The sequence below is a fragment of the Mobula hypostoma genome, chromosome 2, assembly GCF_963921235.1.
Source record: "Mobula hypostoma chromosome 2, sMobHyp1.1, whole genome shotgun sequence".
Taxonomy (NCBI): Eukaryota; Metazoa; Chordata; class Chondrichthyes; order Myliobatiformes; family Myliobatidae; genus Mobula; species Mobula hypostoma.
In genome coordinates, this window is record NC_086098.1 from 83,103,165 (window position 1) to 83,130,091 (window position 26,927).

Sequence of the window (26,927 nt, forward strand, 5' to 3'; positions counted from 1 at the left end):
TTTTTAAGCCAAAGACCGGTGAATCTGTGGAATGCTTTGCCACAGACTGCAGTGGAGACCAAGTATGTGGGAATGTTTTAAGCCAAAGTTGATAGATTCCTGATTGGTCGGGGCATCGAGTGATATGGTGAAAGGACAGGTGTGTGGAGTTGAATAGGATCCAGGATCAGCTGTGATGAAATGGTGAAGTGGACCTGATGGGCTGATTCTGCTCCTGTGTTTTGTGGTCTTATGTGAAGTGACAGGGTGACGTAAAACTGTATCTAGATAAAGACGAGATTCTGCAGGTGCTGAAAATCCAGAGCAATACACACATAATCTTGGAGGAACTCAGCAGGCCCTGAAGAAGGGTCTTGGCCCAAAACTTCGACTGCTTATTCACTTCCATAGGTGCATCAAGAAAGCAGGTGTATGGGGTTGAGTGGGATCAGGGATCAGCCATGATGAAATAGTGGAGCAGACTCGATGGGCTGAATAGCCTGATTCTGTTTCTATGTCTTATGGTATGACCTGCTGAATTCCTCCAGCATTTTCTGTGTGCTGATCTAAATAAAGACTTCAAATGTAAATCATCATAGCCTGTTTATGAACTATTTAATTACATGCTATTCTGAGAATCCAATACTTCACCAACAGGGCTTTAAGAATTGGTTTTATTTGAAATTATATGAAAGTGGAATTTTGTTTTGCGATGTTTCCTAAACCTATGCTTTTCTCCATCTTGGTGAAAATCAAACAGTTCCCCTAGTAGCCAGCTACTCATTAGCAGTCATCCACGTAGGACTTCCCATTAATTTTGCTTCCCCTGAGCTTTCCACTCCAGAGATCAGAACACATAATTCAGGATAACACTCCAGTTTACAATACTGTTTGAGTGATGCATACTGAGCTGCTGCTTTCTTGATGAACTGAGGCTCCGTCTATTCCTGTAGGTGTAAAAGATCCTGTCTGAAGGAAAAGCATTAGAGTCTCCTGGTGCCCTAGCACAAACCATAAAAGGCAAATTCAAGATTCGAGATTGTTTATTGTCATCCTTCAGTGCACAAGTGTAAAGAAGAACAAAATGATTTAGTTGGGATCAGATGCAGCATAAAAACACAGTAAATATGAATATAAAATCAATCTTATAAAAGAATGTACAAGTAATTGTTCAGCGTGACTTTATATACAGCAGATTATCTTATATACATGGACTGGCTGTATGTACAGTGCCTATAAAAAATATTCACCTCCCCTTAGAAGTTTTTATGTTTTATTGTTTTACAACATTGAATCACAGTGGATTTAATTTGGCTTTTTTTATACTGATCAACAGAAGAAGACTATCAAAGTGAAAACAGATCTCTACAAAGTGACCTAAATTAATTACAAATATAAAATAGAAAATAATTGATTGCATTAGTATTCACCCCATTTAAGTCAGTATTTAGTAGGTGTACCTTTGGCAGCAATTATAGCCTTGGGTCTGTGTGGATGGGTTGCTATCAGCTTTGCAGATCTAGACACTGCAATTTTCCCCCATTATTCTTTACAAAACTGCTCAGGTTCTGTCAGATTGAATGAGGATTGTGGGTGAACAGCATATTTCAAGTCCAGCCACAAAATCTCAATTAAATTGAGGTCTGAACTCTGACTTGGCCACTCCAGGACATAAGCTTTGTTGTTTCTAAGCTATTTCTGTGTAGCTTTGGCTTTATGCTTGGGGTCATTGTCTTGTTGGAAAACAAATGTTCTCTGAAGTCACAGTTCTCTTGCAAACTGCATCAGCATTTCCCTGTATTTGGCTGCATTCATTTTACCATCTACCTTTACAAGCCTTCCGGGGCCTGCTGCAGTGAAGTGTCCCCACAGCATGATGCAGCCATCACTATACTTCACAGTAGAAATAGTGTGTTTTGATGATGTGTGGTGTCCGGCTTATGCCAAACATAGTGTTTAGTCTGATGGCCAAAAAGCTTAATTTTGGTTTCATCAGACCATAGAAACATCTTCCTGCTGACTCCAAAGTCCCCCACATGCCTTCTGGCAAGCTCCAGCTGGGATTTTATGTGAGTTTTTTCAACAGTGGCTTTCTGTTTGCCACTTTCCCACTCTCCAGTGGTGAAGCACCCTGGCAATAGCTGTTATATGTGCAGTCTCTCCCATCTCAGCCACTGAAGCTTGTAACTGCTCCGGAGTTACCATAGATCTCTTGGTAGCCTCCCTCACTAGTCTCTTTCTTGCACGGTCGCTCAGTTTTTGAGGACAGCTTGCTCTAGACAGATTTAAAACTGTGCCAGATTCTTTCTATTTCTTGATGATTGACTTAACCGTACTCCAAGGGATATTCAGTGACTTCAAACCTTCCAGATACAGGTGTATTTTTACTACAATCAATTGAAATACCCTGACTGTACACGGTGATCTCCATTTAATGAATTATATCACTTCTAAAACCAGTTGGCTGCACCAGTGATGATTTGGTGTGTCATATTAAAGGGGGTGAATACTTATGCAATCAATTATTTTGTGATTTATATTTGTAATTAATTTAGATCACTTTGTAAAGATCTATTTTTAGAGTCTTTTTCTATTGATTAGTGTCAAAAAAAGACAAATTATATCCACTGTGATTCAATGTTGTAAAACAATAAAACTTGAAAACTTCCAAAGGGGGGGAAGGAATATTTTTATAGGCACTGTATGTGCATAAGTACATGTTAAGTGCAGGAATATCTGAACATAACGTGACTGACAGGAAATGATAAAGTAACATGATAAATGGACTGTAGCCCTTCATTGCAAGAAAGATGAATTATAAGAGGAAGGAAGTTTTACTACAATAGTATTGGGCTTTTTTGAGGTTACATCTGGAATATTTGTCTTGAGGCAGGATATATTTGTCCAGGTGATGGCATGGGTGGCAAGGTATTGTAGTATAATGCTTTACAGAGCCAGCAATTGCAATTCATTTTCCTCTCTGCCTCTAAGGAGTTTGTGTGTCCTCCCTGTGACTGGTTTCCTCTCATGTTCCAAATATTGATATTAGGGTTAGTAATTTGCAGGCTGCTCCCAGCATATCTTCAGACTGTGTTGGTCATTGACACAAATAACGCATTTCACTTTATCCTTCAATGTACATGTGACTGGTCAAAGAACACTGAGGCTGTCTACAAGAAGGGCCAGAGCCGTCTCTATTTCCTGAGGAGACTGAGGTCCTTTAACATCTGCCGGACGATGCTGAGGATGTTCTACGAGTCTGTGGTGGCCAGTGCTATCATGTTTGCTCTTGTGTGCTGGGGCAGCAGGCTGAGGGTGGCAGACACCAACAGAATCAACAAACTCATTCGTAAGGCCAGTGATGTTGTGGGGATGGAACTGGACTCTCTCACGGTGGTGTCTGAAAAGAGGATGCTATCTAAGTTGCATGCCATCTTGGTCAGTGTCTCCCATCCACTACATAATGTACTGGGTGGGCACAGGAGTACATTCAGCCAGAGACTCATTCCACCGAGATGCAGCACAGAGCGTCATAGGAAGTCATTCCTGCCTGTGGCCATCAAACTTTACAACTCCTCCCGTGGAGGGTCAGACATCCTGAGCCAATAGGCTGGTCCTGGACTTATTTCATAATTTACTGGTATAATTTACATATTACTATTTAACTATGGTTCTATTACTAGTTATTATTTATGGAGCAACTGTAACGAAAACCAATCTCCCCCGGGATTAATGAAGTATGACTGTGACTCTGACGAATACAGCTAATCTCTTTAGAATGTTTGCTAGATTGAAGATGGAAAATGGAGCAGAGTTGGCAGATACTCTCTGGAACTCTAAGAGTTTTACAGCACAGAAAAAACCTCTTTTGTCCATGTACATTCTTCCCATTTGCTTACATTAGGTCCATATCCTTCCATGCATTGCCTATTTCATTGGATTTCTAAATGCTTTTAAACATAGTGATTGTATCTGATTCCCTCACCTCTTCTAGCTGTGAGTTCCAGATATCAACCACACTCTACGAAGAAGAGCTTCCCCCCCCCCCATACCCTTTAATACTTCTTCATCCCACCTTAACCTATGCCATCTTGGCTTTGATACCGCCACCACAGGAAAAAAGATTTCGACCATCAACCCAATTTTATACTTTCATCAGGTTGCTGCTCAGTTTCCTCCATCCCAGGGAAAACAAAATACATAAAATTAACAAGTGTCACAGTACCAGTCTCTGTGGTGCACCACTGGTCATAGTCCTGTGATCAGAAAAGCATCATTCTACCATTCACTTTGTTTCCTATCACTAAGCCAGTGTTGGAACCATTTGGGCAACTTCCCTTGGATCCTATGTGTTAAAGGCTTTTGTTCTACCACGTACAACCATGTCATATTTTTTACTGGTCTATATAGGCAATGCCTTTTTAGTTACCTTAAAAAAAACTCTAGAAAATTTATCAATTTATTGTCTCCCTGCACAAACCCGTGCTGAACATCTTCTCTACAGGCTCTAATCTCATCATGCCTCAACCCTGCACTTCCTGCTTCTATCTCTTACCCAAGATCCACAAACAGGACTGTCCTAGTAAACTCATCGTTTCTGCCTGCTCCTGCCCCACCAAACTTACTTCTTCATGTCTGAAATCCTTCCTGTCCTTCTGTGTCCAGTCTCTTCTCACCTACATATGGGACATCTCGCATGTCCTCCACCATTCCAATTCCCCACTCCCCAATGCCTCATCTTCACTATGGATGTCCAATCTTTATACACCTTCATACCCCATCAGGAAAGTATAAAAGCCCTTCATTTCTTTCTGCACCAATTATTCAGCCCCACCACCTACACTCTCATCTGCCTGGTTGAACTTGTTCTTACCTTAAACAACTCTTTTGACTCCTGTCACTTTCTACAAATCAGAGGTGTAGCTATAGTCTCCAGCAATGTCTGTTTTTTGTTGACTATGTGAAACAATTCCTGTTCCAAACTTTCCCTGGTATTACTTCCAACACTTTCTTCATTATGTTAGTGACTGCATTGGTGCTGCTTCTTGCACCTGTGAAAAACTCATCAATTTTATCACCTTGGCACCGCACTCAAATTCACATTTTTGACATTTCTCTCCTTTTTCTAGATCTGTCTCCATCTCAAGAGACAAACTAGCCACTGATATTTATTATATGCCCACCGTTATTTAGGCCACACTTGTTCCTATTCTGTTTCTTGTAAACATTGCACTCCTTTCTCACAGTTTCTTTATCTCCACCACATCTGCTCTCAAGATGAGGCTTTCTGTTGAAGGACATCTAAAATGTGCTTTTTCAGGACACTTGGCTTTCCTTCTATTGTGGTTTATGGAGTTCTGCCTATTGTCATTCACTTCTCCTTTCTTCTCTAATGGTTCCCATTCTCACCCCCTTTACTTACCTGAAACCTGCTCTGGTAGCGCTTTGTGTTCCTGCTTATCTCCTTCCAGCAGCTGTCCCCCATCTTCACACTCCCCTTATCCCATCCTGCTCCATCTGTTTTTTTTTCTTTTTCCTGTCTCTCTTTATCTGCCTCCTTCTATCATTCACCTGCCACAATCTTTCAACTCCACCCACACTCACCTCCCTTATCTGGGGCACTATCTGCCTGCCATTTTACACTCTCTTTGGTCTCCCAATCACCTCAGAGTCATTACTCACCACTCCCCTTCCTACCTCTATGATGGCCATCTGACCTCTCCACTCTCAGTCCTGATGCTGGATCTCAACTCCAAATGTCGACAGTTCCTTTCACAAATGCTGCTCAACCCGCTGAATTCCTCCAGCAGATTGTGTGTTACTCCAGATTACAGACACTGTAGTCCCTTAGGTCTCCATTCTTAAATTGTTCTTCCTTTTCCAAATATATGTAGATTTTATCCCTTAGGATCTTCTCTATTTACCTATCACTGATATAAGGCTCACTGGCCAGTTACCTAGTTTATCCCTGATGTCCATCTTAAATAAAGAAGCAGCATAAGCTTTTTGCCCTTTTCTGTGGATAATGAAGATGCAGCCATCTCTATCAGGGCCCCAGCTATCTCCTCCCTTGCTTCCTATTACATCAATCCACATTGCTTATTCAACTGTTATGTACCTATGATAACTAACGCTTTTTCCTTCCTAATACTGACCTTCAGATAAGACACACAACCCTCCCTGAATTCCTTATCTTCCACATATTTATCCTTGACAAATATAGATAAGAAGTATTGATTTAGAATGAAATGCTCTCTTTGAAATCCATAAGATTTTGAGGAAGTTTGATACGGTAAAAGTGCAGTTTTTCCACAAGTGGGAAGGTCTGGTACCAGGGAATAGGAGTCAACCACAAGAGAAATGAGGAGGAGTTTCTCCTCTGAGGGCTATGATTCTTTAGAATTTTCATACCAGCGAGCTGAGAGCACTGAGCATTTTGGCATTTTTAAGGCTGAGTTAGTTTTCAGAATGCACGAGAATTGAAGGATAGCACAACACCTGTGATCAGCGATCATCAATCGGGGTTCCATTATCGTTGCTGTCTGCAAGGAGTACATTCTTCCTACGAGCTCATGGGTTTCTCAAGGTGCTCCGGTTTCCTCCCGCCTTCCAAAAACAAACAGTTAGGGTGAGAGAGTTATGGATATGCTATGTCGGTAACGGAAGCATGGTGACACTTGTGGGTTGCCCAGAATAATTCTTGTTAATTTGATTTGATCCAATACGACACATTTCACTGTTTCGATGTATATCTGCAGATTCACTTAAAAAACTTTTTTTTTGAGAGTTTTGCCAGTGTAAGATAATGAAGTGCATTGTGTAAAAATAAGTCTTTAGTAGTCAGTGCCTTTCTACAGTATAAAATAGACACACCACAGATGGAGAATTTCAAAGAAATAGTCAATAGCTTATTCAGACACACCTTCATCCCGTAACTGAGACATGAGGATTAGTCACTCACTGACAACAGTGATGGTTACACGATCGAAGTAATAACAAATACACCACTTTAATCATTCATTTCTCCTTTGACCTTGAAAGTTCCTTCAATGCTTTGGGTAACATCAGTTCTCTAGGGCCATCAGCATTCCAAAAGGTCTGTTGCCTTAAGTATTATGTGTCAGATTTCATATTGGGATTCTGCATTTGTCTGATCAGCGATACAGAGAGATGCAATTTACTTTTTCTATTAATAGGATTAGACCATCTGCTGCAAGGCAGGTGTGGAATATCAGTTTCATTTGGAGGTGAAAAACTCTAATTGTGTTTATGAAATGCTTGCAGAAATGTAATGCTCAAATCAACCAAGTATTATCCATATGTATCTAATTTCAGAAGTGTCTGTTGTGTTTCTTAAGTTATCTATTACAAATATTAATATGTGACAAAGCATATATAATAGAAATAGCAAGCTACACAGTAAGATTGGTCTTACATAGCCCCAGTAACTCTTCAGTAATAAAATTGACACCAGAAGCATGCATGGTTTCTGGCGATTTTAGCATTTTACTTATGCACTACTAAACTTCAGCTATTCAAGATATTATGTCAACATTTTGAACTGAATTCTTTATAGTATAGTAAATAATTATATTTCTATTACCCCTTTCATGACCCTTGACTTTTCAAAGGTATTTAGTGTCATTTGAGTAATTTTGACATAGTCAGTTTTGGGAAATGAGGCAACTGATCTTGTCAAAGCAATTGCTCACAAACAATAATGATTCACATTTTGTATGGAAATGTCCAGAGTTCTCCCCTTAACTGCTGCTGTTTATCCAAAAGACTAACAACTTAAAAATATTAGTGCAAATGTGGATGTCTGAAAGTTGCACTGTAGTTTTGCTGGATATTCTTGTTGTGTAGTTAATAGAAACTTAGAAAACCTACAGCACAATACAGGCCCATCAGCCCACAAAGCTGTGCTGAACATGTCCTTACCTTAGAAATTACTGAGGGTTACCCATAGCCCTCTATTTTTCTGAGCTCCATATACCTGTCCAGGAGTCTCTTAAAAGACGCTATCGTATCCGCCTCCACCACTGTTGCCGGCAGCCCATTCCACGCACTAACTAATGTCTGCGTAAAAAACTTACCCCTGACATCTCCTCTGTACCTACTTCCAAGCACCTTAAAACTGTGCCCTCTCGTGCTAGCCATTTCAGCCCTGGGAAAAAGCCTCTGACTATCCACATGATCAATGCCTCTCATCATCTTATACACCTCTATCAGGTCACGTCTCATCCTCTGCTGCTCCAAGGAAAAAAGGCCGTGTTCACTCAACCTTTCTTATAAGGCATGCTCCTCAATCCAGGCAACATCTTTGTAAATCTCCTCTGCACTCTTTCTATGATTTCCACATCCTTCCTGTAGTGAGGCAACCAGAACTGAGCACAGTCCTCCAGGTGGGGTCTGACCAGGGTCCTATATAGCTGCAACATTACCTCTCGGCTCCTAAACTCAATCCCACGATTGATGAAGACCAATGCACCATATGCTTTCTTAATCACAGAGTCAACCTATACTTATACTTTATTGTCGCCAAACAATTGGTACTAGAACGTACAATCATCACAGTGATATTTGATTCTGCGCTTCCTACTCTCTGGATTACAAATATTAAATGTTAAAAATAGTTAAAATTAGTAAATATTAAAAATTTAAATTATAAATCATAAATAGAAATTAGAAAAATGTAAAGTAAGGTAGTGCAAAAAAACCAAGAGGCAGGTCCGGATATTTGGAGGGTACAGCCCAGATCCGGGTCAGGATCTGTTCAGCAGTCTTATCACAGTTGGAAAGAAGCTGTTCCCAAATCTGGCCGTACGAGTCTTCAAGCTCCTGAGCCTTCTCCTGGAGGGAAGAGGGACAAAAAGTGTGTTGGCTGGGTGGGTCGTGTCCTTGATTATCCCGGCAGCACTGCTCCAACAGCGTGCGGTGTAAAGTGAGTCCACGGACGGAAGATTGGTTTGTGTGATGTGCTGCGCCGTGTTCACGATCTTCTGCAGATCCTTTCGGTCTTGGACAGGACAACTTCCATACCAGGTTGTGATGCACCCAAGAAGAATGCTTTCTATAGTGCATCTATAAAAATTAGTGAGGGTTTTATGGGACAGGCCAAATTTCTTTAGTTTTCTCAGGAAGTAAAGGTGCTGGTGGGCCTTCTTGGCAGTGAACTCTGCTTGGTTGAACCAAGTCAGGTCATTTGTGATATTGACCACGAGGAACTTAAAGCTTTTGACCTGTTCCACTTGCGCACCACCAATGTAAATTGGGTCGTGCGGTGTACTACTCCTTCTGAAGACAACAACCAATTCCTTTGTCTTGCTGACGTTGAGGGATAGGTTATTGTCTTCGCACCATGCCACCAGGTTCTTAATTTCCTCTCTGTACTCAAACTCATCATTACCTACGCAGCAGCTTTGAGTATCCTATGGACCCAAGATCCCTCTGATCCTCCACACTGCCAAGAATCTTACCATTAATGCTATATTTTGCCATCATTCCAAAATGAACCACCTCACACTTTTATCTGGGTTGAACTCCATCTGCCACTTCTCAGCCCAATTTTGCATCTTATCAGTGTCCCACTGTGACCTCTGACAGCCCTCCACACTATTCACAACACCCCAACCTTTGTGTCATCAGCAAATTTACTAACCCATCCCTCCACTTCCTCATCCAGGTCATTTATAAATATCACAAAGAGTAGGGGTCCCAGAACAGATCCCTGAGGCACACCACTGGTCACCGACCTCCATGCAGAATATGACCCGTCTACAACCACTCCTTGCCTTCTGTGGGCAAGCCAGTTCTAGATCCACAAAGCAATGTCCCCTTGGATCCCATAACTCCTTACTTTCTCAATAAGCCTAGCTTAAGGTACCTTGTCAAATGCCTTGCTAAAATCTATATACACTACATCTACTACTCTACCTTCATCAATGTGTTCTATTGATGCAGAAAAAGGACAAAATTCATGGGTTTTATAAATATTGAGTACTGGGTGATAATAAATTTTTAAAAAGCAGAAATGGCAGGCTACATTGGAAAGATAAACTCGTTGGATTGCACAACGAAAACTAGGTATTGTATTCTGAATGAACTATGCAGTCTTTTGAAGCAAATGAAATAGTCAATGGAAAGCCAGTGCCAGTGTTGCTGAGTGTAATAGGTGGAAAGGCATACAGTTTGCTTAGAAGTTTAGCTGCTCCAACCAAACCAGCCAAAATTAGCTTTGCTGATATCATAGAAGTAATACAAGAACAACTGAGACCATTGTTGATTGCAGAATACCTTACGTTTCATAGGCAGAATCAAAAGGAGGGGGAGTCTACTTCAGCTTACGTGGCTGAACTGAAGGAATTGTCTGATAATTACCAGTTTAGTAATGGGCATAATGATGCACTGAGAAATCGTTTGGTTTGTGGAATCTTACAAGAAAGCATTCAAAAATGGGTTCCTAACTGAAGCACAACTCACATTTAGATATGCAGTTGAAATCATTGTATCAATGGAAACAGTAGAAACGCAATTAAGTTGCAGTCAGGAATGATGGTGAGCGTGAACAAAATTGCAACGTCTGAACGGAAACTGGCCTGGCCAAACAAATTGTGTTACCATTGTGGCAAGGGCTCACAGACACCAGACCAATGCAGGTTTGATGGTGAAACTTGCTGAAAATGCAACAAAGGATGAAATCTCAGGGACTGCAGCGGTTCAAGAAGGCAGTTTATCACACCTTCTCAAAGGCAGCTAGGGATGGACAATAAAAGCTGGTTTAGCTGCCGACGCCCACATCCCATAAGAGAACAAATAAAAGAAAACATACATTGAGCATTTTAGGCAGACAAAAATAAATAGACTGCACAGGGAAGAGACAAAGATTTAAAAAAAACAATTAGCAGTTTCAAAAAGAGCACTAATCTGCATCCTGTTGATAAAAAGTCTGATAATGATGGGAGTGACACAGGACATAAGGTTGAAAGAATACAGCGAAAATTTACAAGGATATTGCCAGGTCTGAGAGATCTGAATTATAAGGAAAGATTGAATAGGTTAGGACTTTATTCCTTAGAACATAGAAGATTGAAAGGCGATTTGATAGCGGTATCCAAAATGATGAGGGGTTTAGATAGGGCAAACAAGCAGGCTTTTTCCACTCAGGTTTGGTGGAATGGCAACCAGAGGCGATGGGTTAAGGGTGAAAGGTGAAAAGTCTGAGGGAACATGAAGGGAAACTTCTTCAATGCAAGTAGTGCATGCAAGCTCGATTTCAACAATTAAGATAAGTTTGGATAGGTACATTGATGGGGATGGGTATGGGTATGGAGGGCTATGATTCCAGTGCAGTTCAATGGGAGTAGGCAATTTCAAAGTTTTCAGCATGGACTAGATGGATCAAATGGGCCTGTTTCTGTGCTGTACTCTTCTTTGACTCTATGACTGAGCAGTCTTGAGATTTACAATGTGAAAACTAAAAGGAGACAAGCAATATGGCTTTCATCAGAAGTGAATGGCAAATTGATTAAAATGGAATTAGACACTGGCTCGGCTGTTTCATTTGTTCCACAAAATGAGTTTGAACAGCATTTCAAAGATACTGAAGCGAAGCCTGCAGATATCCAACTATGAACTTATACTGGAGAAAAGATGACTCCCATAGGAATGACATTTGTAACAGTGAAATACAACAACCAATAAGCCACATTGGACTTGTATGTGGTAAAAGCAGGAGGACCAGAACTGTGGGGACATATTTGGCTGAGACAACCACAAGTTGATGGGAAATCCATTCACCATTTTCATGATACATACCCTGCAATAGAGTCAACCGGAAGTGAATTTTAAAAAGTATTGGATGATGCCACAGCAGTGTATACAGATGAAATTGGAAAACTCAAGCATATCGAGACTAAGATAGTGTTAAATAAAAATGCCATACCCAAGTTTTACAAAGCTCGGAGATCCTTATACCATCTGTGATAAAGTAGCCAATGAACTAGATCTCGTGGAGACGGAAAGAATTCTTTCCAAGGTTGTGTGGAGCATGTGGGCAATGCCAGTAGTCCTAGCAGCCAAGAAGAATGGGTCTGTCAGGATCAGTGGTGATTTTAGTGTCACCAGCAACCTGGTATTCAAAGTAGATCAATACTCTCTGCCCAGGATAGAGGATATCTTTGCAAATCTTTCCGGAGGAAAACACTTCAGCACTGTGGACTTAGCTGAGGCCTACCTCCAGATGGAGATGGAAGGAGAGTCCAAAGAATTTTTCACCTAAACACTCACAGAGGTTTTTATCATGATTAAAAGCTTATTTTTGGAGTAGGATGTGCATCTGCACTGGCAAGAATCTATAGAACAGGTGCTGTAAGACTGCCCAGGCACTCAGTGTTACCTGACTGACATAATTGTTACCAGTGAGGATGACAAAGTACATCTCCAAAATCTCAAGACAGTGTTATAAAGATTAGAAGGTTATGGGCTCAGAACATGATGCCACAAGTGTGAATTATTTAAACCAAGCATCACTTAATGTGGTCACACCATTAACATACAAGGTTTACTAAAGTGTGCCGAGAAAATTCAAGCAGTGAATTTCCCCAAGGTCAATGGATGTGTCACAGTTGTAGTCTTTTTTAGTATTTGTCAATTACTATAACAGGTTCCTGCCAAACCTGGCTACTGTGCTTCACCCCTTGAATTCATTACTACAGATCTAGAAGAAATGGCAACAGGCAAAAGAGTGTGAGGTGGCTTTCAAAAAGGTAAAGAAAATGATAATGTCAGACACAGCACTCACATATTACCATCCACGTCATCCAGTGAAACTTGCCTGTGACTCACCTTATGGTATAGATGCAGTCATGACACATGTCATGAGTGATGAAAGTGAACACCCCAGAGCCTTTGCATTGTGTTCCCTTACCACTGCAGAGAAAAAAATTATGCACAGATTAACAGAGGGGTCTTGAGTCTGGTTTGGGGTGTAAAAAGTTTCAATTTGTTGGGAAGAATTTGCCTGGGGATAACTCATGTACTTCATTCTTCACTGTGGTGGCATAATGTCATATGCCACTTTTACATAAAACCCGAATTGAATATGTAAACAACAAAGAATGTTAATCAAATAATATTACTGAAATATTAAATACACAACTTACTTCCCTGCTTAGCTATAAACTCTAACTCAATATGGAATGCATCTCATCTCAAATATATATATATATATATACATACACACACATGCACACACACACATACACAATGTATCAATGTATGTGTATATATACAGTTGTATGTATGTATATGTGTGTGTGTGTGTGTATATAAATATATGTATATGTATAGATAGAGAGAGAGAGAGAGAGACACACACACACACAGGGTATATGATGTAATACAACTACTATATAGACATCTACGGCATAGAAAATTTTAATTTGTCCCATTCAGGCCTAAAGGTGTATAAGTATTCACCCCTTCAAGTCAGTATTTAGTAGGTGCACCTTTGACAGCAATTACCGCCTTGAGTCTGTGTAGATAGGTCTCTTTCAGCTTTGCACATCTGACACTGCAATTTTTCCCCATTCTTCATACAAACCTGCTCAAGTTCTGTCAGATTGCATGGTGATCATAAGTGAACAGCCCTTTTCAAGCCCAACCACAAATTCTCAATTGGATTAAGGTATGGACTCTGACTTGGCCACTCCAGACATAACTTTGTTGTTTTTAAGCCATTCCGGTGTATCTCATTTTCCTGTGACCATGTGGGTTTCCTCTGTGTACTCCAGTTTCCTCTCACATCCTAAAGACATACGGGTTAGGGATAGTAAGTTGTTGGCACGTTATGTTGGCACTGTAAATGTGCAACACTTGCAGGCTGCCCCCAGCACCTTCTGTGTTGGATGTTGACACAAATAACGCATTTCACTGTATGTTTTGTTGTTTGATGTACATGTGATAAATAAAGCTAACCTCCAATCTTTGCCGTTGACACTGCTGGACCAAGCAGGTTTTGGTGATTAAAAGTGTGGATGAAGTCAGAAGGGATAACATATACAAACAGCAAATAAAGTTGATTAATGACAGTAGAGGGAAATGAAGCATTTGGTTTACAGGTAGCTCAGTAAGGAAAGGTGAAATCAAACAGAGGCCTGATATTTGTGAGTCTAAGAGTCCGGGGCCAGGACTGGAGGCAGTTGTCTATGTGTGCAAGTGAGTGGGTGGATGAGAGGGCTGGAGCAGGTCCTGCTTTCTTGTTACTGTCGTGCTTTGCTTTTGTTGTTGTTGCTGCATGTGTTGTTCTGCTGAAAATTGTGGGTATGCGATCTTGGCATAGGAAGTGTGACAACGTTTGCAGGCTGCCTCAGCACATTCTTGGGTGTGTTGGTTGTTGACGCAATTAACACATTTCAATGTATCTGTGATAGGTAGTCTGAATCTGCCTCTGAATCAGAAGTTAGAGAAGGGTTCCGTGGATCATAAGCACTATCATGGCCAATTTGGCAGAATATTAATGCATAATAAACATTGGTTGTATCTTCAATTCACTGTTCTCTTTTACCAAACTCTGAAAGCATTTGTTTGTCTGTTTTGCAGATCTATGCAAGACGTGGAAAATGTTCAACTCTCACAGTCCAATGTTGGTGATTCTAGTCAACATTACAGAAGCTCTCCTAGCAACCAGTCATCTTCCAGTGATCCAGGACCAAGTGGCAGTAGTCATTGGAGGCAACAGTCTGGATATGATGGGTATGTAAAACTTCTGGATTTATTTACAGAAAGCTGAGTTCAGTCTCCCGGATTCCACCACTGTACATTAGAGATAGATGTCAAACGTCTGAAATATAACTTAGGTGAAAAGCATCTTTGGTGACATTACCATTTCATTAACGATTAGACGATTATATCAAGCATGGTAACCCATTAAAATTTAAACAATTATATTTTCTGGAAAATAGCTACTACTGAGAAAGTGTTAAAACTACATCAGTTTAAAATAAATACAAAACATTCTGCAGATGTTGGGAATCCAAAATAACACATACAAAATGCTGGAGGAACTCAGCAGGTCAGGCATTATCAAATGAAAAGAATAAGCAGTCGATATTTTGGGCCAAGACCCTTCAGCAGTGCCTGATGAAGGGATTCCAGCCCAAAACATCAAATGTTTATTCCTTTCCACAGCTGCTGCCTACCTGTTGAGTTTGTCCAGCATTTTGTATGTGTTATTCCAGTTTAAAATAACTGTAACACAGGATGGGGCTTCAATGAATGAAATGTACATCAGGAGAGGGAACTTTGAATAAAGTTGACATTGGTCGTCATGAATGAGTTGGGCCAGAGGGTCTGCTTCCATGTGGAATAATTATGATTCTCTGATGAATGCCCTGAGCTTAGGGTACGTATTCAGAGATGGACAGGATGTTTTTTTGATTGATTTCAGGAAAATACTTGAGATGTCCTTGTTACTATAGGTAGATAAGTAAGTACAGTCATTACTTTTTTTGTGCATTTAATTTGAAAGAGCAATCCTCTACTGCTAATCTAATTAAAGTGTGCTTTATATTACAGTGCAGACCAAGAATAATTCTTTACATGAAAACTTTATGATATTCAATAATTTGAAAGGAGTTTTAGCTTGTTCCGTGAGTTGTCAAGTCTAGTGTTCAGTAGACATATCTTTTGAGATTATATATGCCAGAACATGCTGGAAGATGCTTCTCGCTAGTTTGACTTAAAAACAAAGCATGACTCTACTCCAAGCCTATTTTCCTAAAAATGAGAGCTTATTATAATCAAAGAATCCTTCGCAGCAAGCAGAGAATTTTTTGAAAAGCTTTACTTTAAAGTTGGCCATAGACAGATAGTCATAGAAAAATACAGCATGGATTCAGGCCATTCAGCTCAATAAGTCCATGCTGACCACTGCTTGTCCCAATATCCTGCATTTGGACCACGTCCCTATAAACCCTGTCCACTCATGTACCTATTCAAATGTACCTGCCTGAACCACTTCATCTGACAGCTTGGTCCATATACTCACCAGCCCCTACATGAAAAGATTTCCCTTCTGGTCCCTTTCAAATTTTTCCCCTCTCTACCTGAATCTATGTCCCCTAATTCTGCTAACATCCATGCCTTGTATAATTTTAAATGTGTCTCTCAGGTTGTCCCTCATGCTCCTGCATTCCAAGAAAAATCAACTTAGCCTGGTCAACCTCTCTTTGTAATTCTGATAAAATCCTTGTGAGTATTTTTGTACTCTTTCCAGTTTAATTGCATCTTTCCAAAAGCAAGGTGACCAAAACTATACACGGTACTCCAAGTGTGGCCTCACCAATGACTTATACAATTGCTGTGTCCCAAATCCTATACTCAGTGCTCTGACTGATGAAGGCCAGATTGCCAACTGCCATTTCATCACCATGTCTGTCTGTGACTCTGCTTTCAACAATCTATGCACTTATACTCCTAGGTACCTCTGTTCCATTACACTCCTACCATTCATAATACAAGTTCTACACATTGGTCATATAGAAAAATGGCAAAAAGTATGTCCTACAGCCCAAATATTCTTAACAATGATTAAGCACCCCCCCTCCCATTTTAACAATTATTCTATTTTATACACGTTAATTCACATCAACTCCAGCTAATCTTTAAAGATGGGATTTCTCCTCATGAACAGGGATGGTCACAGCAAATGTACAGCACACATTACAAAGAGTTCATTCAAAACTATGGGTGTCAGTGGTGCATCTAACAGACACTCTGTCGCTCTGAATCGGTGATCTAGGTTCAATCCAGGCGTCGGGTGCTATCTGTGTGGAGTTTGCAGGCTTTCTCTCTTGTGTTCAGGTTTCCTCATACACACTGAAAATGGGTGGTTGGTAGATTAATTTGCTACCATAAATTTCCCCGAGAATTTAGTGGGTGTCAGAAGCATCGGAGTTGATGTAAATAGACATAAAACATAAAACACTACCATACAGTACAGGTCCTTCAGCCCATGATGTTGTACTGACCTTTTAATCAACATTGAATAAATTGAACTATTTAACAATGGATTATTTTTGACCAGTTATAAACAAAATACTTATTTGTGACAAACTATTAGTGCTGGAACTCTTCCTTAAAATTCTCAGATCACTTGCTAAAACATTCCACAATATCTACAGTTAACACATCAACTGATAGTTCATTTTTCTATTTCTAAAAATTAACACAAAACAAATGAGCAAATTAACTATGTAAATATTAGACCATACTTGTAACAACCATTGGCTTTTTCAATATCACCCTCAGATTCATAAATCTGTAATGAAGGAGTATAAAATAGGTGAGGGTGGAATATATTATGTATGCTCAGAACAAGAACAACAATGGAGTAGTATGATTAAATATTTTTACTGAGTCATGTTAGTAATGGTACACACTGGACAGCTTACAGCTTGGGAGCAACGAGCTAAGCCTGCCAAGAGGAAAGGATGTGAATGCAAAAGCCCATGCCAAAAGAGAGTGCCTTCCACACTTAGGAGGCCCAATTGATTTGCTGCGTGATCAATCAGCCGTGTGCGCATTTGTCACATTCTCACAATCAATCTGATGCGATATAGAATAGTTGTGAAGAAATGTGGAGGGGTGGGGGAAGAGAGGTGTGTGTGTGTAATGCACTCAAAAGTTAATGAAGGATAACTTGCTTAAATACTGACCTAGAAATACCAAAATATTTCACAGTATTACTTTTTTCTTTTTTTCTCCTTTCTTTTTCAATCTTTTTATTAAGTTTCAAGATTAATAAATGTAACAATAATAGTAGTGATACATAGAGATCGGGATTACAATAATCACAGTTAACATGTACAAGCACAATTCCAAGTAACAAATATAGATTAACCTCCCAATCTCATAGTAACTGACCATGAAGAAGATATTTTATAACTAAAGAAAAAAGAAACCCCCTAAAACTAAAAAAAAGTAAACTTAAAAAAAGGAACAAAGCTTGGGCTGTCATATTACATCGGCTAAAATTATTATTTGTTGTTAACTCCACTCCTTTATACTTGAACAAAAAATTACTACAAAGGGTTTAGAAAGTGTCAACTTACATCATATGAAAATATTGCACAAATGGCCTCCAAGTTTCTTCAAATTTAACCAAAGGATCCACAGTACCACTCCTAATTTTTTCCAAGTTTAGGCATGCTATCATTTGGGAAAACCATTGAAATGTAGTGGGGGGATTACAATCTTTCCATTTAAATAAAATGGATCTTCTGGCTATTAATGTAACAAATGCAACTGTCACTGGTAGACCAAAAATTGTAGTAATAGGATGAGGTTGAAGATCAATACGCAGAACTGCTGAAATAATATCAAAAATATCTTTCCAATATTTTTCTAGAAGAGGACAAGACCTGAACATATGTGTCAAGGAAGCTACCTCAGAATTCCATCTATCACAAACAGGATTTATGTGGCAATAAAAATGAGCTAACTTATCATTGGATATGTGAGCCCTGTGAACCTCCTTAAATTGTATCGAGGCATGTCTGGCACACATTGAGGAAGTATTGACTCATTGAAGAATTTTTTCCTATTTCTCTGTAGATAAAGATATTTGAAGTTCTCTTTCCCACTCATACTTAATTTTATCTGATGTACCTAGATGTATTTTTGTAATCAAATCATAAATAATTGCTATTAAACTCTTCTGATAGGGGCTTAAACCTAAATTTTTTTCTGTAACTTCAATTTGATGCGATATCGGAAAGGTCGATAAAGTAGCATTCAGAAAATTTCTAATCTGTAAATATCTGAAAAAGTGTGATCTAGGCAAATTATATTTATTAGACAACTGTTCAAAAGACATAAAACAATCATCCATGAATAAATCACAAATACATGTTATTCCCTTTGTTTTCCATAGAATAAAAGCTTGATCAATTCTAGATGGTTGAAAGAAAAAATTAGATATAATAGAACTTGACAGGATAAATTTGTTCAATCCAAAGAATTTATGAAATTGAAACCATATTCGTATATTTAATTATTGGATTTATCATTTGTTTATTCAATTTAGTAAATGCAAAGGGAAGCGCAGCTCCTAGAATAGAAGCCAGCGAAAAACCCTGTACAGACTCCCGCTGGAGGTTCATCCATCGTGGACGTTGAGTTTCATCCAATTCTTGTGTCCAAAATGTTAAATATCAAATGTTGATTGCCTAGTAGTAAAATCTAAAGTTCAGCAAAGTCAAACCGTCTTCTTTTTTTGATTTCTGTAAATATTTCTTACTTAACCTGGGATTTCTATCCTGCCGTAAAAATGAAGAAATTTTAGAATCAATAATATCAAAAAAAGATTTAGGGATAAAAATTGATACCGCCTAAAATAGATAATCATCTTTATAGTATTAATTCGACCAATCAAAGATAAGGACAATGGGGCCCATTTAGTAAACAGTTGTTTAACATGATCAATTAAGGGTAAAAAATTAACTTTAAATAGATCCTTATGCTTCTTAGTAATTTTAACACCCAAATAAGTAAAATAATCAGTAACTAATCTAAATGGTGATTGTCTATAAATTGGAACTTGTATATTTAATGGGAAAAGCACACTCTTATCAAGATTCAGTTTATAACCAGAAAAACTACTAAACTGAGCAAATAGTGTTATTACTGCAGGTAAACACGAGGAATTCTGCAGATGCTGGAAATTCAAGCAACACACATCAAAGTTGCTGGAACGCAGCAGGCCAGGCAGCATCTCTAGGAAGAGGTACAGTCAACGTTTCGGGCCGAGACCCTTCGTCAGGACTAACTGAAGGAAGAGTTTGTAAGAGATTTGAAAGTGAGAGGGGGAGGGGGAGGTCCAAAATGATAGGAGAAGACAGGAGGGGGAGGGATGGAGCCAAGAGCTGGACAGGTGATTGGCAAAGGGGATATGAGAGGATCATGGGACAGGAGGCCCAGGGAGAAGGAAAAGGGGGTGGGGGAGAAACCCAGAGGATGGGCAAGGGGTATAGTCAGAGGGACAGAGGGAGAAAAGGGAAAGAGAGAGAAAGAATGTGTGTATATAAATAAATACCAGATAGGGTACAAGGGGAAGGTGGGGCGTTAGCGGAAGTTAGAGAAGTCAATGTTCATGCCATCAGGTTGGAGGCTACCCAGACGGAATATAAGATGTTGTAACACCTACGCTCTGTCCACCAGAGAAAGCAGGATCTCCCAGTGGCCACACATTTTAATTCCACATCCCATTCCCATTCTGATATGTCTATCCACGGCCTCCTCTCCTATAAAGATGAAGCCACACTCTGGTTGGAGGAACAACACCTTATATTCCGTCTGGGTAGCCTCCAACCTGATGGCATGAACTTTGACTTCTCTAACTTCCGCTAATGCTCCACCTCCCCCCCTCATACCCCATCCATTATTTATTTATATACACACATTCTTTCTCTCTCTCCCCTTTTTCTCCCTCTGTCCCTCTGACTATACCCCTTGCCCATCCTCTGGGTTTTCCCCCCCTCCCCTTTTTCCTTCTCCCTGAGCCTCCTGTCCCATGATCCTCTCAATCCTTTTTGCCAATCACCTGTCCAGCTCTTGGCTCCATCCCTCCCCCTCCTGTCTTCTCCTATCATTTTGGATCTCCCCCTCCCCCCGCCACTTTCAAATCTCTTACGAGCTCTTCCTTCAGTTAGTCCTGATGAAGGGTCTCGGCCCAAAATGTCGACTGTACCTCTTCCTAGAGATGCTGCCTGGCCTGCTGCGTTCACCAGCAACTTTGATGTGTGTTGCTTATTACTGCATGGATGGATTTCTCTGGGTTAGAGGTATATAGTAATAGGTCATCTGCATATAGTGATACTTTATGTGTCCCATTCCCACGAATAATGCCAAATATAATAGGTGAGTCATGAATAGCAATTGCCAAGGGTTCCAGGGCAATATCAAAAAGTAAAGGGCCTAAAGGACAGCCCTGTCTAGTACCTCAGAAAAGCCTAAAAAACAGGGATCTCTGATTATTGGTAAATACAGCAGCCAGAGGTGTACGATATATCAATTGAATCCAGGATATAAATTTTGAGCTGAAATTAAATTTCTCAAGTATAGCAAATAAATATTCCCATTCAAGTCTGCCAAATGCCTTCTCGGCGTCAAGCGAAATAAGACATTCTGGAGTTTTAACTGAAGTAGTGTATACAATGTTCATTAGCCTCCTAACATTAAAATGTGAGAAACGATTTTTAATAAATCCTGTCTGATCTTCGGAGTCCATTTGTGGTAGTACCTTCTCTATTCTAATTGCTAATATTTTGGAGAAGATTTTAGAATTCACATTCAACAAAGATATAGGTCTATATGATGCACATTCAGTGGAATCTTTATCTTTTTTAGGAATTAACGAGATAGATGATTCATAAAAGGATTGTGGTAATTTACCTACAGATATGACATCTTTGAAAATTCTACATAGCCAGGGAGAAAGTACATCTGAAAAAGATTTATAAAATTCATCTGTATAGCCATCTGGGCCAGGTGCTTTACCAGAATTCATCGAAAAAATTGCTTTGCTTATTTCCTCTTCAGTAATGGGCGCATCTAATGTTAAATGTTCATTGGCTGGTAATTTCAGAATATGTAGTTTCCTTAAAAATTCATGCATTATGGTAGGATCATCAGGAAATTCTGATTGATATAAATTGGTATAAAATTCTTGAAAAGATTTATTAATTTCATCATGGTCAAGTGTCAAATTACCAAACCCATCTACGAAGTTTATTAATCTGACGTTTCGCCAATGCAGTTTTCAATTGATTAGCCAGTAATTTACCTGATTTATCACCATTAATATAAAATTGACTCTCAGTTTTAGATTATGAAGACACGTAGTCCCTTTTTATTGTCATTTAGTAATGCATGCATTAAGAAATGATATATTATTCCCTCCGTTGTGATATCACAAAACACAGGACAAACCAAGACTGAAAAAACTGACAAAACCACATAATTATACATATAGTTACAAACAGTGTAACAATACCATAACTTGATGAAGAAAGTCCATGAGCACAGTAAAGTTCAAAGCTTCTCAAATGTCCCACATCTCACGCAGATGGGAGAAGGAAGAAAAACTCTCCCTGCCATGCCGACCACAATCCAACTCCGAGTCATCCGAAAACTTCGAGCACTTATCAGCTCTCCCACACCAAGTACTGAGCGGCATCTCTGCCGAACAATTCGACCTCCTTCTCCGTCGCCAAAAGCAGACAAGACAGTGGATTTTGAGGCCTACCCACCGAAAGATTCCCGACCACACAGTAACAACAGCAGCGGACGGGCATTTCAGAAATCTCTCCAGATGTTCCTCTGTGCTTTCACGTCCATTCTTCATCAAATCAGAATTGTCCATGGCCCCTATTTAACAGATACGACATCATTTTTCACCGGAGAGCTGCACACGCGCAGTGCTGCCATCTTCTCCTCCTGCCAAGTAAAATCATTTAAATTGATTTTCAATTGCGCCTGTTAATAACAAACTGTGTTACATCTGAAGTTCGACTCTCTCTTTATAAAGTTCCAAATTAGAAGCAATAGAATTTTTTTAATCAATTTCTTTAATCTTATCAGCTAATGTATATATTTCACTATTAATACATGTTTTTGCTCCAGCAGAGTATGAAATAATTTGCCCACGAATATATACTTTAAAAGTATCCCATCATATCCCACTGAAAATTTCTTCCATTGAGATAGATGGAAAGAAAAAAGCAATCTATTATTTAATAAAATCATCAAAATTTAAATCCTGAAGCAAAATAGAATTGAACCGCCATTGTCTAGTACTAAAAATGGCATCCCTAAATTTAATTGATAATTTCAAAGGCGCATGGTCAGAAATGGCGATTGTATCATACTCACAGGTAGTGATAAATGAAACTAATCGAGAATCAATAAAAAAATAATCAATTCTAGAGTAATTATGATATACATGAGAAAAGAAAGAGAACTCTTTATCATTAGGATCTAAAAACCTCCAAGTGTCTAAAATTCCCGAGTCAACTAAAAAGGAATTAATAAAAATAGCAGATTTGTTTGGGAGTGCCTGGTTAGGCGCAGACCTATCCATCATAGGATCCAAACAACAATTAAAATCACCGCCCATTATTAACATATATTCATTTAAATTAGGCAAAGATACAAATAAATGCTTAAAGAATTCAGGATAATCAATATTTGGTGCATAAACATTAAGTAAACCAGTAATTAATAGAAATCTACCATATGGGTCTGAGATTATATCATAATGAACAAATGAGATCGAAGAATCTATAAAAATGGAAACACCTTTCACTTTGGTCAATGAGTTTGAATGAAATTGTTGTTCCTTCCAAAACCTAAAAAAACGCTGATTATCCTCCTTCCTCACATGAGTCTCCTGTGCAAAAATAATCTGAGCATTCAATCTATGAAAAACTTTAAAAATCTTCTTCCATTTAATTGGATGATTCAAACCATTCGTGCTCCATGAAACAAAGTTAATAATACTATCTATTTTCCTTAAATAATCCATATGGTAAACAAAGGGTTAACCAAATTGCACGGGAAACTCACGAATCAGGAAGAGGAACAGAAGTTTAAAGAGGAACCAGAAGTTATGACAATACAGACATTTTTGTAGCTTCAAGTCAGCCCAAGTGAAAAAAAACTAAAGTAAAAATAAGCTGCTTCCCCTCCCACAAAGCCCTGAAACCTGGCCAAAAGTCAGCCAGTAAACTAGCTTAGAACCACCCAATTCCCATCTCCCTTGACAGCAAATCTCCAGTTCTTAAAAAATAAAAACCACCCATAGTCTACACATTGCAAATGGAATTTCAAACACAGTTAGATGAAAAAAAAACAACCCTTTACAGACCATTTTAAAAGACCTGGTCTTAAGAAATAAAACAGAGTACAATCTTAATAATATTTCAAGAAAAATTAAATGATCACCTAGTCAGAGTCTTAATAATTTTCTAAAGTGGACATTTAAAAATAAAAGAAAAATAAAATAATCAAGGAAAAGAAAAGGGATACAAAGTTCTACAAAACGTAAAATGTCCAAATCTATATGCTGGTTATTAACTAATAAACTAGGTGTATACAAACTCAAAAGAACAGTAAATTAACTAAACATCTGAGCTCAAGGAATGTTCTTCGAGAAATTGTTGTGCGTCATCCACTGATTTAAACCATTTAAACGAATTATCAGGTAAAATATCTCTTAAGTGGGCGGGGTATAACAGCGCCGGTTCGAAAATTCCTTTGACATAGATCTGACATCACTGTTTTAAAACACAATCTTTCTTGGAATACCTCAGGGCAATAATCTTTAACCAAACAAAACGTAAGATTTTGATGAACAATAATTCCTTTCCGACGAGCAATTCAAATTGTGCTCCTTAGTACTCACATAGTGAAACCGGAGAATTACAGAACGCGGATGTAACTCTTTCGAGGGTTTTGGTTTTAATGATCGATGCGCGTGATCGAGTACCGGAGGAGAAGAGAAGACCTCCAAGCCGAAGACTTCCATTAAGAATTGAGAGACAAATTTAGTAAAGTCCCCGCTCTCAACGTCTTCACTGAGTCCTATTATTCGCAAATTCTGTCTGCGACTACGACTCTCCAAATCAATAATGGCTTTATACTGCTCCAATATACGAGTAGTCAAATTTAATTTCTTTTCCAGAGAGTTCATTCTGGAGTCCCTCTGTTTCCCTGCTTCAGTAAGTTCTGAAATTCGCTGTTGCTGTTTTTCGCTCGCTTTTCAAAGTGCTATCAATTTACTTTGATTCTCCTTCAACATTACTTCCAATGTAGTGAATCTGTTGTCGAGTTTTTCATCCAATAAATTCGAGATAGCTTGCAAAGTAAGTTGAGGCTGTTTAGGTTTTTCGAAAGTACCTTCATTCTTCCTGTTTCCATTATTAGTTTTTTTGCCTTCGGCTAACGCCTTTCTTAGTCTAGACATTTCCGTCAATTGAAGTTCAAAATTCAAACATATAAAGGTGTTAAAGACATTTTGATATATATAATAGAAGGGTGATAGAAAAATTGAAAAATGTCCGGAGCCCAGCCAAAAATTACCTACTCTATCTAGCACCGCCAAGAGAGTCCTGCAGTATTACTTTTGAACTATAGGTTCTGTTGTAATAAGACATAGGAGCAGAATTAGATTCAGCCCATCAAGTCTGCTCCATCATTCCAACATGGCCAATTTATTATCCATTTGAACTTCATTCTCCTGCCTTCTTTCTGTAACCTTTGATGCTCTGACTAATCAAGAACCTATTAATCTCCACTTTAAATATATCCAATGATTTGGCCTCCATAGCCATCTGTGGACCCCAGGTTGGGAACCCTTGCTTCTGAGGCTTTGCCCTCTGGTCCTAGACTCCGCCATGAAAGGAAACATCCGCTCCATATCCAGTCCATCTAACACTTACAATATTCGATAAGTTTTAATGAGAACTTTTTCCCCCTCCACCCCACACCCTGCATTCTTCTAAACTGTACAGGCTCAGAGCTATCAAATGCTCCTCATACATTAACCTTTTCATTCCAGGAATCAGTCTCGTGAACCTCCTCTGGATCCACTCCAGTGCTAGCACATCTTTTCTTACATGAGGAGCCAATGTAATGCCATGTAATTAATGATATTGTCAATTCAGGATGGATAACAGGAATTTTGCTTGTTTCAGATTCTGAAAATCTTGTAGGTCCTCAGAGAGAATTATTGATCAATGCAGTCTCTCAGCTGCAATGTCAACTCCAAACTTGCTTACCTCTTTAGGTGGTTGTGAAAAGAATCCTCGTGGTGTCCTATTCATCCCTTGAGCATGTTCACTTCACTTTATTGCTACAGGGCCCTTGTTCTCTTACGATAAAGAAAATGACTGCTTCAAAGATGAAGTGATGAAATGTTTGTAAATGCAAATTTGGTTCTTGCTCCATTCAAATAGTAGACCTTGGATCATTTAAGATGTTTTAAAGGGCGATCCAGTGACAGCATGCAGCATTGGCTTTGTGTAGATAAACTTATCTTTCTTAAACTGAGGTCAGTAGCAAATGAAAATTGCCTCTTTATTTGATAAATGGCGTGGTATTAATAGTAAAAATAGTTCTGCTTGTAATTAAAAGGTGCCAATCTCCCGTCCTACATGATCATCAAGGTTCTACAAGTGCTCTGACGGAGTATGATGGGCCAAGAGAAAGAGATGGTACGTTAGAACGGGCCAGAAGCGTTGGTAAGCCTTGCGTTTAGAATCAATTTATTAAAATGGAGCAATTATGCATTTAAAATGTCCCTGATCATTGCAGTGTTACAATTGTTGCTAATTCAACATTTGCCTGGCTTACTAAATTGATCAACATTTTGACTTGTATCACAGAAAGTTATGTGTCTTACAGCTCAGAAATTGATTTTTCAGGCCACCATATCTATGCTGATGCCTTTAGCTAACTACAGTACACTACTCCCATTTTCCCACGTTACCATCAGTTCCTTCTTGCCAATCCCCACAAATTATCAGTGGACATTTTATCATATTCAACCAGAGCTATTAACTGAGTTGGTAGCCAACCCGATACTGTACTGGTAGCGGTTAGCACTACGCTTTACAGTGCCAGTAGTAAGAAGATTGGTGTTCAATTCCTGCTGCTTTCTGTAAGGAGTTTGTACAATCTCCTCCAGTGGGTGGTTTGGTTTCCACCCACATTTAAAAGACATACAGGTTAGGGAGGCTAAGTTATGGGCATGCTATGTTGGCATCAGAAGCATGGCAACACTTGCAGGCTTCCCTCAGCACACCCTTGGACTGTTAGTCGCTGATGCAAGCAGTGCATTACACTGTATGTTTAGATGTACGTGTGACAAATAAAAGTTTATCTTTTTC

The 26,927-nt window shown here is 39.1% G+C and overlaps 1 protein-coding gene across 3 annotated transcripts in view; it reads left to right on the forward strand.

Moving 5' to 3' along the window:
• LOC134341524 (signal-induced proliferation-associated 1-like protein 2) overlaps positions 1-26,927 on the forward strand; it is a 521,779-nt gene that overhangs the window by 403,500 nt on the left and 91,352 nt on the right. For 2 of the 3 annotated variants that reach the window (XM_063039398.1, XM_063039409.1), the window contains 2 exons: positions 14,581-14,733; positions 26,173-26,279. In XM_063039398.1, the coding sequence (XP_062895468.1) occupies positions 14,581-14,733; positions 26,173-26,279 (260 nt within the window). The remainder of the gene's footprint in view (positions 1-14,580; positions 14,734-26,172; positions 26,280-26,927) is intronic. The other variant, XM_063039402.1, reaches the window with a different exon arrangement.